Here is a 13,653-nt window from a genome sequence, read left to right as displayed (position 1 = left end):
CTATGTAGATGATTTGATTGTCACACTGGTGATTGTGATGCTGACATACATGATGTCACATCTTTTCAAATTTGAGATGAAGGATTCGGGTGGGCTATGGTATTTCTTAAGCATAGAGGTGGTGAAATCACCTCATGGCATTTTGTTATTGCAGAGAAAATATGTCTTGGACATGTTTAAGTATGGTATGACATGCTGTAAGCCTATTTTAGTGCTGTTGGAGAAGAACACAAAGCTTTCCGTAGATACATGTGAGCTTTTGGAGGACCCCGCTACGTACAGATGCATAGTGGTAGCTTGATCTACATGACCATTACTAGGCCAAACTTGAGCTATGTTATTGGACTTGTGAGTCAGTTTATACACGCTCCTAGGAAGCCACACTTGGATGCAGCTAGACGGATTCTCGGGCACATAAAGTCCACAGTCGATTATCGACTTTTCTACGAGGCTGGTATAGAGATACAACCACATGGCTACACAAATGCTGATTAGGCTGGTAGAGTTATAGATAGGAGATCTACTACTAGTGGTTTTATGGTCTCATTTGGGAGTGCTATTTGGAGTTAGAGTAGTAAGACGTGTTGAAAATACAAGTGAATATGGTGTGTGTGGGAACAAGCTCTTGGATAGAGGCTGTAAAAGAGGAGATGTAATTGTGAAAGAACCTGTGAAAAGGTGAGAAGAATCTACTGGGAGAGAATAAATGGTAGCATGAGAGAATTTAGGAGTGTAGAGTTATTCTGGGAGATATTCAGGGAGGAAAAGAGAAGAGGTGGAGAGAATCAGGCAAGAGGTGGAGATATTCTGTGAGTGAATCATGGAGAAATCAATGGGATTTGATGCTTGATGTAAACTCTATAAATTGAGGCATAGCCCTAATGAGAATTTGCTGGTTTCTGAGTATCCATGCCTACATTAATCTATTTGCTAATTATTCACTAATTAAATCTTAATCATTTGCTAATCACTTTGTTAATGATATTGATTCTAGTGTATGATCCACCATAGCTCATCATTATGCTCAAATTTCAACATGGTATGAGAGCCATGCCTAGAATCCATCAAGTTTATGAGCCCATTAGTTCATTAATTAAGATTATTAGATAATTAGCAAATAATCAAATTTTTAGTTAGTTTTTCACTTTCCCCTTCACCCCCAGCCAGTGGTGGAGGACTCCATTCAGCTTGCACACTCATAATTAGGGCAAAAGCTTCTAACCATAGCTAGCTAACACACTTGGCTACAAGCCCATCCAAACGACGCAGCAAACCACGAAAGCCTTGAGGAGAAATCAACGATTTGGCCAGCGCTGTTTTTTTTGAGTGATTTGCAGATCTTGTGCTCCTCAAATCAAATTACTTCAATTCCTCTTAGCCCCGGGGGTTTTCAAGCATGCTCTACAAGCTGGTGAAGACAGAATTCAATTTCATCAAGTCTACAATGAGATCCAAGCTCTTTATCAAATCTGCAGGTGACTTTGGTAAAACAGAGATTAAGCTTTCAATATTTGGTCAAATCTTATGTTTCTTGGCTTAATCCTCTACTAGACTCATTGCTATTGGTGCCTTTGAAAGCATTTCAGCTCATTTGAAGTGGAAGGCACCAGATCTGGACTCCCCGCATACTCTGTTTTTTGTACACAAAATAGAGCATTAATTTGCTAATCAATGATTAATCAGTGCTAATCACTGTATTTTGGTGCAATTGAGGGTTCAAATTAACCATTAGGTATCTGATACAGATCCCTATAGCTTCAGATTGCAAATCGGAGTTGGTTTGATACTCCAACCATCCCGTACAAATTGGTTACCCTTAATTTAATGTAATTTCTCGTGATTTTATGCTGATAAAATTGTTGTAATCATCTATTAAACACCAGATTAAGTTGTAAAAGGGTAGAAACTACCCTTGAATCTTGAAATTGGATCAAGAGGTAAGACCCCCTTCACATCACCATGAGTTCAGCACAGGAAATAGCAAAATTTAATGGGGAATAGTTTTATACATGGCAGACAAAAACCATGTATTTGGTGATGAGGAAAAATCTGTGGGGATTAGTTGAAGGGAGAGATGAATGCCCAGAGAGAGGAAAAAATGAGTGGAAGAGCAGGAATGAAAAAGCATTGGGACTTATTGCACTCAGTTTAAATGATAAAATCATTCATCACATCACAGGGATACAATGGGCAAAAGATGCATGGGATGAACTCAATAAATTATTTGGTACACAAGCAAAAAATTCAAAGATAAATCTGTTAATGCAATTCTACAAATTGGACATGAAGGAAAGTGAACCTTTAATCACACACTTGAACAAATATAAAAGCATTAAGCAACAGCTGGCAAAAAGGTAGAAGATGATGAAGCATTAGCTGTACTTCTAAAGAGTGTGGACAAAGGAGATTATGAAAACATTGTAGCAACACTAAAGAATGTACCTGAATTGAAGATACACGAGATAGAAGCAGCTCTACTAGAGCAAGAGAGCAGAGGCAAAGAGAAGAAAGGGCTCGACTCAACAGCAGGAGAGGAAAAAGCATTCTTCACCCGAGGAGGATTCTCTCGAGGACGAGGACGAGAAAGAGGCAGAGTAGGAGGAGGACCTTCACTTGCCACAAATGTGGAAAGCCTGGACACATGGCGAGAGACTGCTACAGCAAACCCAGTGAAAAATGACATCGGCAAACTTCATGGAGGCTCCAAAGGAAGTGGAGTCGGATCATCTTTTCTGAGAGAGAGAGAGAGAGAGACCCCACAACCCAATGTAACCAGCCCCAACAAAGTAAAACCACCTCTGAGCCACCGATGATGTAGGCCACATGGTAGATGTATGTGTGAGTACTTTAGTCAAGGTCGCGAGCACTTATAGTAGCCTTGGACACATAGAGAGAGAGAGTGTCAAGGACTATGGAGTTTAGGGACTTGAGGCACTGGTCGTGGGCTATCAAGTAAGAGGGAAACTTGGTATAGGGTCCAGGTGTGCTAGGATTATTCACTTGAGGGAAGGTGTTGAAAATACAAGTGAATAGGGTGTGTGTGGGAACAAGCTCTTGGATAAAGGCTGTAAAAGAGGAGATATAATTGTGAAAGAACCTGTGAAAAGGTGAGAAGAATCTACTGGGAGAGAATAAAGGGCAGCATGAGAGAATTTAGGAGTGTGGAGTTATTCTGGGAGATATTCAGGGAAAAGAGAAGAGGTGGAGAGAATCAGGCAAGAGGTGGAGATATTCTGGGAGTGAATCATGGAGACATCAATGGGATTTGATGCTTGATGTAAACTCTATAAATTGAGGCATAGCCCTAATGAGAATTTACTGGTTTTTGAGTATCCATGCCTACATTAATCTATTTGCTAATTATTCACTAATTATGTCTTAATCATTTACTGGTTTTTTGAGTATCCATGCCTACATTAATCATTTGCTAATCACTTTGTTAATGATGTTGATTCTAGTGTATGATCCACCATAGCTCATCATTATGCTCAAATTTCAACAAGACACAGCCTAGTTTCCTTGTCGAGTATAGAGGCATTGTACAGGGGTGTTGCGATGGGCAGCTTGTTAGGTAGCTTGGTTTCAAAAGCTACTTGGGTGAGCACGTAGATAGGGAAGTTGTCATTTATTGTGACAACACGAGTAGCATACACTTGGCCAATAACCCAATATACCATGCTAGAATGAAGCACATTGAGATGCACTATCACTTTGTGAGGGAGAAGGTTCTAGCAGGTGATGTAGATCTGGTATATGTTAGCACAGAGGATCAAGTGGCTAATATCTTCACAAAGAAATTGGGCACAAAGAAGCTCCACAAATTTAGGAGCTTACTTAGAGTGCAGTGTGTGGAGTTGAGCTCGAGGGGAGTGTTGAGATATCTAGCTCAACTAGTGCGATGACAAACATTGATGACATGACCCGCCTGGATAATAGCTTCTGCACTTATGTCACTGGCATGGTTGGTGAGATTATGGTTGATATGCCACCAGTGGATGACAAGCTATGTGACTTTGGAGTACTAGAGTTATAGCATAGTCATAACGTGAGCTCATATAGTCGGGTTCACACTATGGACAGACCATTTGTATGTTATTGTAGGAGAGTACTTTCCCTTTATGTATGTACTCTCTTATCTTTTAGTTATATGTTGTTGTAGAGAGGAGAATAAGAAAGAAGAAAATTCAGCCATCCATCTCTCTCTTGTGTCTTGCTCTCTCTTGTGTGTGTGTTTGTTTGCTTGCAAGGAACTCAAGCTCTCTCTCTCTTCCCCGCATTCTCTTTAGTATTCCCTTGCGATACTTGAATGTGTATATGTGTGGTATGTGTGTGTAGGCGGGTGAAGTGACTAAGAATGGAATAAGACCTCCCTAAAAAAAGGAAAAATTCTAGATGATGGAAGAATCTCTAATGCATTTTCACCTTTTTTCATCTCAATGATAATCATCAAATACACAAAAAGAAATTTAGAATAAAGGCTATTTAGACCTTACAAACTTTCATCATCCAAAGCCAAGTGTCGACTATGCTTCCCCTTAATATGTGTATAATGTCAAACAAGAGTATTTAACTCAATAATTGAATGCTCCTCTCTTTTACATTCATCTATCGACTTTTAAGTTGTGTGAGCTATAGCATACATGATCAACCCCCTATTTCTCTCTCTCTCTCTCTCTCTCTCTCTCTCTCGGCATGTACTTTGTTAGACAATCTTCCCTCTTGGCTACCTTTAGTCTCAAAATTGAGATGTGGATCATGTTGGAAATACTTTTTATTATGAATCCTATGTGGCAAGGTCATTAACTTCACCTTTTTAAACACTATTATCTAATTTGCATGATGATTTAAAATGTTAGCAGAACTAACATCGATAAATTCTTTTTTTTGGAACCAATAATATTTATTTATATTAACTGTTTCAAATCTGACATACAACATGGGGGAATGCTAGAAAAACAGTCCCCCCGTGGTTGCACTACTGAGGCCATGACGGAGGCTTGCTTATTGCTGGGTATGAGATTTCGTGGGACCAATCTTGTTTTTGTGTTGTGAGGATGAAAGATGGGAATTTCTATGTAAAAGCCTGAATGAGGTTAAAAAAGAGTAGATAGTAGAGTTTCTGGGTTTGCTGTATAACATCGATAAATTCTAATATGGCATGATGATTAGTTTCAACGCAATTGTTGCATGCGATAGTAGATAACATTTAAGCTTGGAAAATTCCATCATTAATAGTTTTCCGCACGGCATGATGATTGAAAACTTAATTCTTAATTCTCCGCACACACAATTCTAGCACCAGCATTGGTCGGTCTCCCAGCTTCTCCCTATCTTGGTAGAGAAAGGACTTCTCGGAATCGAATCGGTGTAGGAACTTGCGTCGGGTGTTCCGACATTGAAGTCCCGAGCTTGTGGAAATGCTCTCCTTCCGGCTTGAAGAGCTTGCATGGAGAGCTGGAGATCGTAACTTGCCCGGCCCTGGGAGTTGGACAAGGCAGCGTAGGCGGCGTGGATCTGCAGGAAAAGCTTGGTGCTGGCCTCTTTGTCCTCCTGAGCCACCACGTCCGGGTGATAGCGTCGGGCAAGGCGTCTGTAGGAGGCCTTGATCTCTGCCTCGGTGGCCATCTGGGGGATTTCAAGCACCTGGTAGAGCGTTGCGGGAGGTGGACATTTAGATCCGGTGTTGGTGTGCAGACAAGACGTGGTGGTGTGGAAAGCGGCCTGCACGAGCAGGGTTGGGCACCGTCGTCGGCCCCTGCGTTGGGAAGCTGGATGGCTGCTGGTTTGGTTAAAGGAAACGAAGAGAGATGGGGGCTTGCAAAAGTTGATGCAGCAGACCTGCTGGAAGGGGAGGTAAGCGCCATGCGGGACGATCGCGAGAGAGCGTTTGTGAAGCGGCAGGAGGAGCTGGAGCTGAGACGTGAGCTGCTCTGCTGAGTTTCGAGCACAGACCAATGTAGCATGGTAGTTGGCTCCTAGGCTTCTTTACCTTAAAAAGGTGCCTTAAAAAGGGCCTTGCATTTGTTTTGAGGTTCGGGTCAGAGGCACAAACAAAGGGAGATGTCCGAGAGAGAGAGTGTGTGTGTCTTATGATGTGGAATATGAGAAAGCGAGAGACAGACGATGTTAGCGATTTGAAATGAGAGGGACAATGTCTGCAGTTTGAATTAAGAGAGAGATGATGTCTACAATTTGAATTGATATATATATATATATAGAGAGAGAGAGAGAGAGAGACGATATCTGTTGGTGATTTGAATTGAGGGACATGATGTCTGTGATTTGAATCGATAGAGAGAGAGAAAGAGACGATAACAATGTAAATTTTTTTTAAAAAAACTTATCTATAAGGTTCATATCTCATTAATTAGCGCCCACAAAGCGGGCACTATGTAATGTGATATGGATTTAGCCCGAATAATGAGGCAAAATCCCATATATACGTGATATACATGAGAGTGAGGAATAAGAGTCGTGAAAGTTGTAAACTTTTTGAGAAAGCTCAAATACTTAACTTAGGAGTTTTGGGTGTCCAAGTGTGAATAAGGGCTAGTTGTATATAAGGCACTAGCTCATAAGAACCTTGACTCATCATGACATGAGCTAGATCCCCCCCCCCCTCGGACCTTGCAAAACTGCCACCCCTGACCAGGCTCTCCTTCGTGTAACCCCCACCCCCTTTCTCTCTTCACCTCCACTTGCCTTGGTCTTCTCTCTCCCTCCCTTTCTCCTCTTAAGAGCTTTTTCTTGCATCTTTTTGTTGTTTTTTCATGTTTTGTACTCCTCCTCTTTTTGTTGTTTTTTCATGTTTTCTTAAGATCTTTTAAAGGTATTCTTTTTGTTGTTTTTCATGTTTTCTACTCCTCATGTGTGCCCTAGCCCGCCTCTTTGTCCCACTTCCTCCTTTTCCCCCCTTTGCAACCATTTCTCTTTGCCTTCTCGTGCCTCTCAGTCACCACCTCCTTGTCTCTCTTGTGAGCCCGCCCCCTTTTTTCCTTGCCTCCTCTTTGCAGCCCCGCCTTGCTTTTTCATGTTTTATACTCCTTCTCATGGGTGCCCTAGCCCTCCTCTTCGTCCCACCTTCTCCTTTGCTCCCCTTTGAAACCATTTCTCTTTGCCTTCACGTGCCTCTGTGTCACCTCCATGTCTCTCTTGTGAGCCCGCCCCCTTTTCTCCTTGCCTCCTCTTTGCAGCTCTGCCTCACCTCCCCCCCTTCAATGTATTTTCATAGCAAGCTCTCGCATTCAAGCTACTTTATTTCAATAGTTCTTGGCTTCCTTTAGCCCTTCACCCCTTCAGGACTCTATGGAAGCTCCTTTGTCATCCTAGACTAAGGCTACCACCGGGCCTGCTTCTTCTCCAAAGCAGACTTCCAGCTCCTAGCATCAATAGTAGCCTCCCTCAAAGCCTCAACATTCATTTGCAATTAGCACAAATTTTCTACCCATTCCTCCCTTGTGTATGCCTTACATAAGTTCTTTCTTTGGTGTTTCTCTTGCACAAGAGCTTGCCCACAACATGAACGAATTTTTCCTTGCCATATATCCCTGCAATAAATTGATTAGGGTGCCCTGACTCCATCTTCAAATCTGTGGAAAAAGGTGATTTACAAAGGTGCTCAAGCAACCATGAAGAAACATCCAAATAGGTTTATTTTTAAATTGATTCCACCACATTTTGGGATAAAGAAAAATGTCATCCTCTGTCAATAGCTTAGTACCCAAACTAATCATGAGTAAATCATGATATATATAATGAATGTGTAGATTGCAAGTGTGATTAATGATTAGAGCTTTACTTTGTGAGTTTATATTGTGTTTCACATAGATATCAAATTGATCCAAAGTGGTTGTATGTTATACAAGTTCCTCCTCATTCAAAATATATCTTTCAAGATCAAGATGTTGAGGCTGAATCTTTGAATGAGGTGTAAGTACTACCTCAAATCTCATTGGAAGAAGACTGATCAAAATGAAAAAAACAATCTAAAGGAGGCCGATTAAGAGCGTGAGGAATATCATTTCGAAAAAGATGATGAGTCACCTCGTATCGATCATGTAATGCTTTATTGGGATGAGTGATATTGATATCAAACCCCATCTTTTCATTGAGCTTTCATTAGATGTAGAGATTGATGAAGCAACACAAATAGATCTATTTACAAGATGGGATGGATTGGTGATCTTGAAATTGTTATGAAATCATTTCATTTGAAAAGTTCTTTTTTTTTTTCAAACATGGCTTTAAGGGTTCTGAAGTATGTATTTTCCAAACCATCTTTCCTTTCTGTATAAATATGATATGTATTACCTAAACCCAATCCCCATTCACTCTTTGGAAATTTTTTTATCAATGCACAAGGATTTCACCAACATGATCACCTAAACATTAACATGTTATTAATGTTTGTTACTAACGTTCTCCAAACCCATTATTAATGTTTTTGCACGTTAATATGAATATTATTGAATTTTCACCACTTGAAATCTTGCACTAGGCTCACCCATCATGCGTTGGTTCTCAGTAGTGGACCAATATGCACTCTAATCAAGGTGCTTGACATTGAATTTATGATGTTGGACAATAGGAAAAAATATGTCATTAATATAACATGTTAACGTTATGATCACGTTAACATGTTATTAATGTTTGTTAATAATATAAAATTTTGTTTGATCATGAAAATATTAAATCCCTAACAATGTACCATGGAAATTTTATAAAGAGGGAAATTTTGTTGCTATAATGTTAAAAAAACGATGTCTAATAGTAGCGACACTTTGTTGCTAAATTTGTTGCTTAGTAGGCGAGCAACAAAATGTTACTGCTAAGCACAAATGACAAAAAGCTCTGACATCCCCACTGCCGCAACGTTGATGGAACGCTACTAGAAAGCATTGCTATGCCCCCCAGGTGTTATAGTGATGGATATCAAAGATCATGACTCAACTTGCGACTAATTCTACCAAATATTATACAGGCTATTCACTCCGATCGGGCGAGCACTTAACTTGCGGGGTTTATCTCGCGACTTGTCTATTGCCTACAAAGTGGCTAATCTTTGGAAAGGGCGGTATTCCCTTGTGGTACTTGTGCGATGAGTAGTATGGTATGTGTTTGTGAAGCTAGGTAAAACTCCCATATATGACTAAGAATGGAATAAGACCTCCTTGAAAAAAAGAAACATTCTAGATAATAGAAGAATCTCTAGTCCTTTTTCACCTTTTTTCATCTCATTGATAATGATCAAATACACTAAAACAGATTTAAAATAGAGGATGTTTAGACCTTACAAACTTTCATCGTTGACTATGCTCCCCGTTATGTATATAATGTGAAACAAGAGTATTCAACTCAACGATTGAACCTTTACATTCATCTATTGACTTTCAAGTTGTGAGAGCTATATAGCGAGGCATGCATTTTCTGAGACATTCTTCCCTCGGCTACCTCTAATCTCGAAATTGACATGTGGAAATTGACATGTGGATCATGTTGGAAAAACTTTTTCATTCTGAAACCTATGGCCAACTAGTAATGTAGCATGTGTAATTTTTGTTTTTTTTTAAGTATTAAGTACAAATCTTGGATGCCATGCCTCAAGACTATATCCCACGGGGCCCTTAAGAGGTGGACATGGGTGGGGTGGATTTGGGCGCCACATGGCTGGTATAAAAAGTAAACTAGGACTTTGGATGGGCGAGACCAGGCGCCACATGGCGTGTGAAAGGGGGGTGGGGTTAGGTCGCCCCCCTCCGCGCGCTTGGCCTTCTCAATCCTTGCGTGGCCCTTCCCACCACCTTGTCCTCTTTGCACATCGACTTGCCACCACCACCCGGGCCCTCCTATCAGCACCGCCCGATCCAACGCCCACCTCACCACGACAGAGGCGGCCACCAATCCACATCCCAATTCTGCCGCCACCAGAGGCATCTCCAACACCGCGACCATCCACGCATCAGCAAGGGCCTCTGTTCCTTCCGTTGGGCCCCCTCTGCCCCTGTTCTGTCATGGTTACCAAGCGAGTAGAGATGTAGTAGTCCCAATAAGTCTCCAACCTGCGTTCTGTGCTTCCTCTGCTTTTCATGCATATGCCTATTGCTACATTGCCATCTTTGAGTTTACTACGTGTGGAAGAATGAGAGAAATAGAGGGGGAGAGAGGGGGGGAGATAGAGAGGCCTTGAATGTATGCATAGAGAGATTTTATGTATTTTTTTCATTTCAAATAGATGCTTTTTAAAAAAAGGTTAATTGTGGCCATGCACCCCACATCATTGTGATGCTTCACGAATGGGTGCCACATGTAAGCTTGCAAAACATAGATTGTTAAAAACATATTCTTTTTTTGGTAAGAAAATATCAAAGTTTAGAAATTAACAAAATATTATTAACTAAACTAGCCCATGATGCTGATTTGAGCTCTTACCTATGGGATTTACATGAGTATGTATGCTCTTACCCATGGGATTTACATAGGCTGAGTTTACTGTGTGCACAATCCTAGTTTACTAGTGCATACTGTCTTTTATCTATGGTCTTGGTGCCTTTTCTTAAACCCTAATTCTATGGTTTAGGTTTTGTGATATTATATTGAAAGCTAAATATATTTTATTGATTGGAAGTGAGTATGATTTACTTACCATTATTTCAGATAAAATGCAACTTTTATAGAAGTAATATATTTTATTCATTGGAAGTGAGTTTGAGATAAAATGCAACTTGAATAGAGCTAATATATTTTGGTAGAACATTTCATGTGAGTGGCAAATATTGATGCAACATACTAGATGGGATTATTTGGGCCGCCTATCTTGCCCTTTATTGAGATCACTCTTGACACTGGAAAGCTCGCCTGGCAATGTAGAGCATCGGATTCATGACCCAGAAGGGATACAATCTTCATAAAAAGAATCCACATGATAAGCCATTTGAGAGTGGTGCATAACATAGTGATGGATATACCTCGACAAAAGACCGATCGTCTGCCAGTGACTGTGGCATGCCTTCCATTGTAGCCCAAAAGAAGATACAAGCACAGAACTCAAATTTGGATCACAAGTTTGGGAATAATAGAAAAAAGTTTGAGTAGATGCAAATGCAAAAGGTGGAAAAGCCTTGGGAATGGACCCCCTTGCAAAACAGGGATGTAAACAAGGAAAAGTTCATTGATGAATGGATGAAGAAGGTAATGAGTGAGTACATGGCATCGAAGGATCAGTACCGTCTCAAAGCCATTGAGAATAGAATAAAAGATGGGTATGAAAAACATGTAAGTCATTTTCTTTTATCACCATGGTTGGGAAATTAATCTCAATCTATAGTAATCATTTAGGGTTTGGTGAAGCTAACACATGTATTGTAGAGACAAGGGGGAACTGATGAAGGAAGTTTAGGCGAGCTATAAAGAAAGAATGAGAACACAAACAATGGCCAAGAACCTCATATTCCGGTATGCAAGGTTCATAATTAATATGGATTGTGTGTTTTATAAAACCCGTCATGCCATATATTTATGAATGGCTTTCTTTGTAATGTAGAAAGATCATTTTAGTGAGGTGACAAATGCTATGATGGCACCATTGAGACGATCAACAAGGAGGAAATACAATGTCTTCTCGCCATATAGGGTATGATGTACTAAACATCCCCATGGTGCTTCATCTTGTGGTTATAATGGAAATATAGATGCTCATTGTCAAAGACATCTGGCTCAAGCAAAACAAGAAGAGACACAATTCATGGGTGAAGCATAAGAGTCTAGTTAATGTATGAAGAGTCTAGTTAATGTATCTCGTGACATGTTTATAATTTATGTAGTTCCGAATAATTATTTTCTTTGAAATTGTAGACTTGACTCAAGAAGGATGATTCCAAGGTTTCCCCTATTATCATTGAGTCTCCATGTGACAAGAAGTCCCTTGATGTCAAGGTATGAAGAGTCTAGTTAATGTATCTTGTGACATGTTTATAATTTTATGTCGTTCCTTTCAACCACTACGAATGATTATTGTCTTCCAAATTGTAGACTGGACTCAAAAAGGATGATTCCAAGGGTTCCCCCATTATCATAGAGTCTCCATGTAATAAGAAGAGAGCAAGAAGACCCTTGATGTCAAGGTATGAAGAGTCTAGTTAATGTATCTTGTGACATGTTTATAATTTTATGTCATTCATTTCAACCACTACGAATGATTATTGTCTTCCAAATTGTAGACTGGACTCAAGAAGGATGATTCCAAGGGTTCCCCCATTATCATAGAGTCTCCACATGAAAAGAAGACCCTTGATGTCATGATATTGATCTCTAATGGTGAGATGAAGATGCAAACTCCTTTGAGGAGGTATGAAGACTCAAGTACCCTCTATGAGAGGTATAGAAGACCTCCCAATCCTAGTTTACCTCTTGTGATGTTGAAGTAAACTTTTAGTCCTAGTTTACTATATTCAGTCCTAGTTCTCACAGTCCCACTTTAATGTTTTGGTCCTAGTTTACTTTACAATTCTAGTTTACTTCATCTCCTAGTCTAATTCATGTTCTAGTTTGATGGTATCTCTTAAGTGTGGGCCATGGTTTTCCCTTTGTTAGATTGAAGAGTGGTTTGTCAATCCACTTTAAGTGAAAGACATCAGGGATGATTGCTAAGATGGATGCTTAGTTAGTGGACGTGATCTTGGTTGAGGCTTCCACGAGGACTTTAAATCTCTTTTCTATATGAGTGTATTTTCTCTTTTACAGGAGGACTTTAAACCTCTTTTCTATGTAAGTGTATTTTAACATGGAATATAGGAATGCCTCCTAGTTTTTAATTATGATATCTTTGAGTCAATATTTTTGGCAGGTGGATGGAGAGCACCTTACCCATGGATGTTGTAGATAGGGTTTGGTTTTTGGATATTCTGTGGTATTTATTTATGGCCCCGCGTGCAAAAGCTGATGCGAGATCATTGAAGAATCATCTTCAGAGCATAGACATGCAAAAGCACATGTTTCTATTCCTCCAAGTAGTTGACAGGTGCAAACTAGTTTATGGGTTTATCCATTTTCTGTGGCCAAGCACTATGGGAAGTTCTTGTTTGCTTTCATAGTGGGGCATTGGATTCTATTTGTGGTGTTTATAGTTGCATCAAGAGAATCCAAGGCTTTCCAACAAAAAAGGGTGCCATGTTATACTTTGACTCTATGGGTACAACTACCCCTAATCATTATCTCCTAGCCATGCATCGGTAAGATGAGTTTATTCACCAACTTAAGACCATTGTCTTGTTCAGTGAATGCCATGTATCAATCGTCGGTTGCATTTTTTGATTGCAATACTCTTCAGTTGGTCTCCTCCCACTGTTCGAATGTGGCTTTGAAGGCCTCTCTCTTGGGAGTGCATCAAACTCTTTGGATTTCTTGCCAATGGAGGTACATTGAAGAAAACTCATTATACTATTATTGGTTAGTAAATGAAATTCTAATCATTGAAACACCAATCAAATGCTCTAGGTTCCTTCCCAACCAAATGCTATAGACTGTGGTTATTATATTATGGCCTATATGAAGTACCTCATTGAGGGAGATCTTATGAGTGCGAACTTTTTTTTGAAATGAAAGTGCGCTCTTTGTCACCTTCTACCCTACTAGAGTTGGTAGGTCGATGTAATTCAA

The 13,653-nt window shown here is 40.0% G+C and overlaps 1 protein-coding gene across 1 annotated transcript; it reads right to left on the bottom strand.

Moving 5' to 3' along the window:
- Positions 1 to 4,930: 4,930 nt before the first annotated feature.
- Positions 4,931 to 11,012, bottom strand: LOC147611655 (uncharacterized). Its single transcript, XM_086784942.1, has 3 exons — positions 10,965 to 11,012; positions 9,707 to 10,005; positions 4,931 to 5,980 (listed from the first exon to the last, which is right to left on the bottom strand). Exons 1-3 carry the CDS (start codon positions 11,010 to 11,012, stop codon positions 5,293 to 5,295), a joined length of 1,035 nt encoding a protein of 344 aa, XP_086641068.1. The 3' UTR covers positions 4,931 to 5,292.
- Between the last annotated feature and the right edge of the window lie 2,641 nt (positions 11,013 to 13,653).

This window comes from Cibotium barometz, chromosome 47 (genome assembly GCF_041138505.1).
Source record: "Cibotium barometz isolate CiBa-2024 chromosome 47, ASM4113850v1, whole genome shotgun sequence".
In the NCBI taxonomy this organism is placed as follows: domain Eukaryota; kingdom Viridiplantae; phylum Streptophyta; class Polypodiopsida; order Cyatheales; family Cibotiaceae; genus Cibotium; species Cibotium barometz.
Note: the sequence above shows the minus strand (reverse complement) of the source record. Positions and strands in the feature narration are given on the sequence as shown.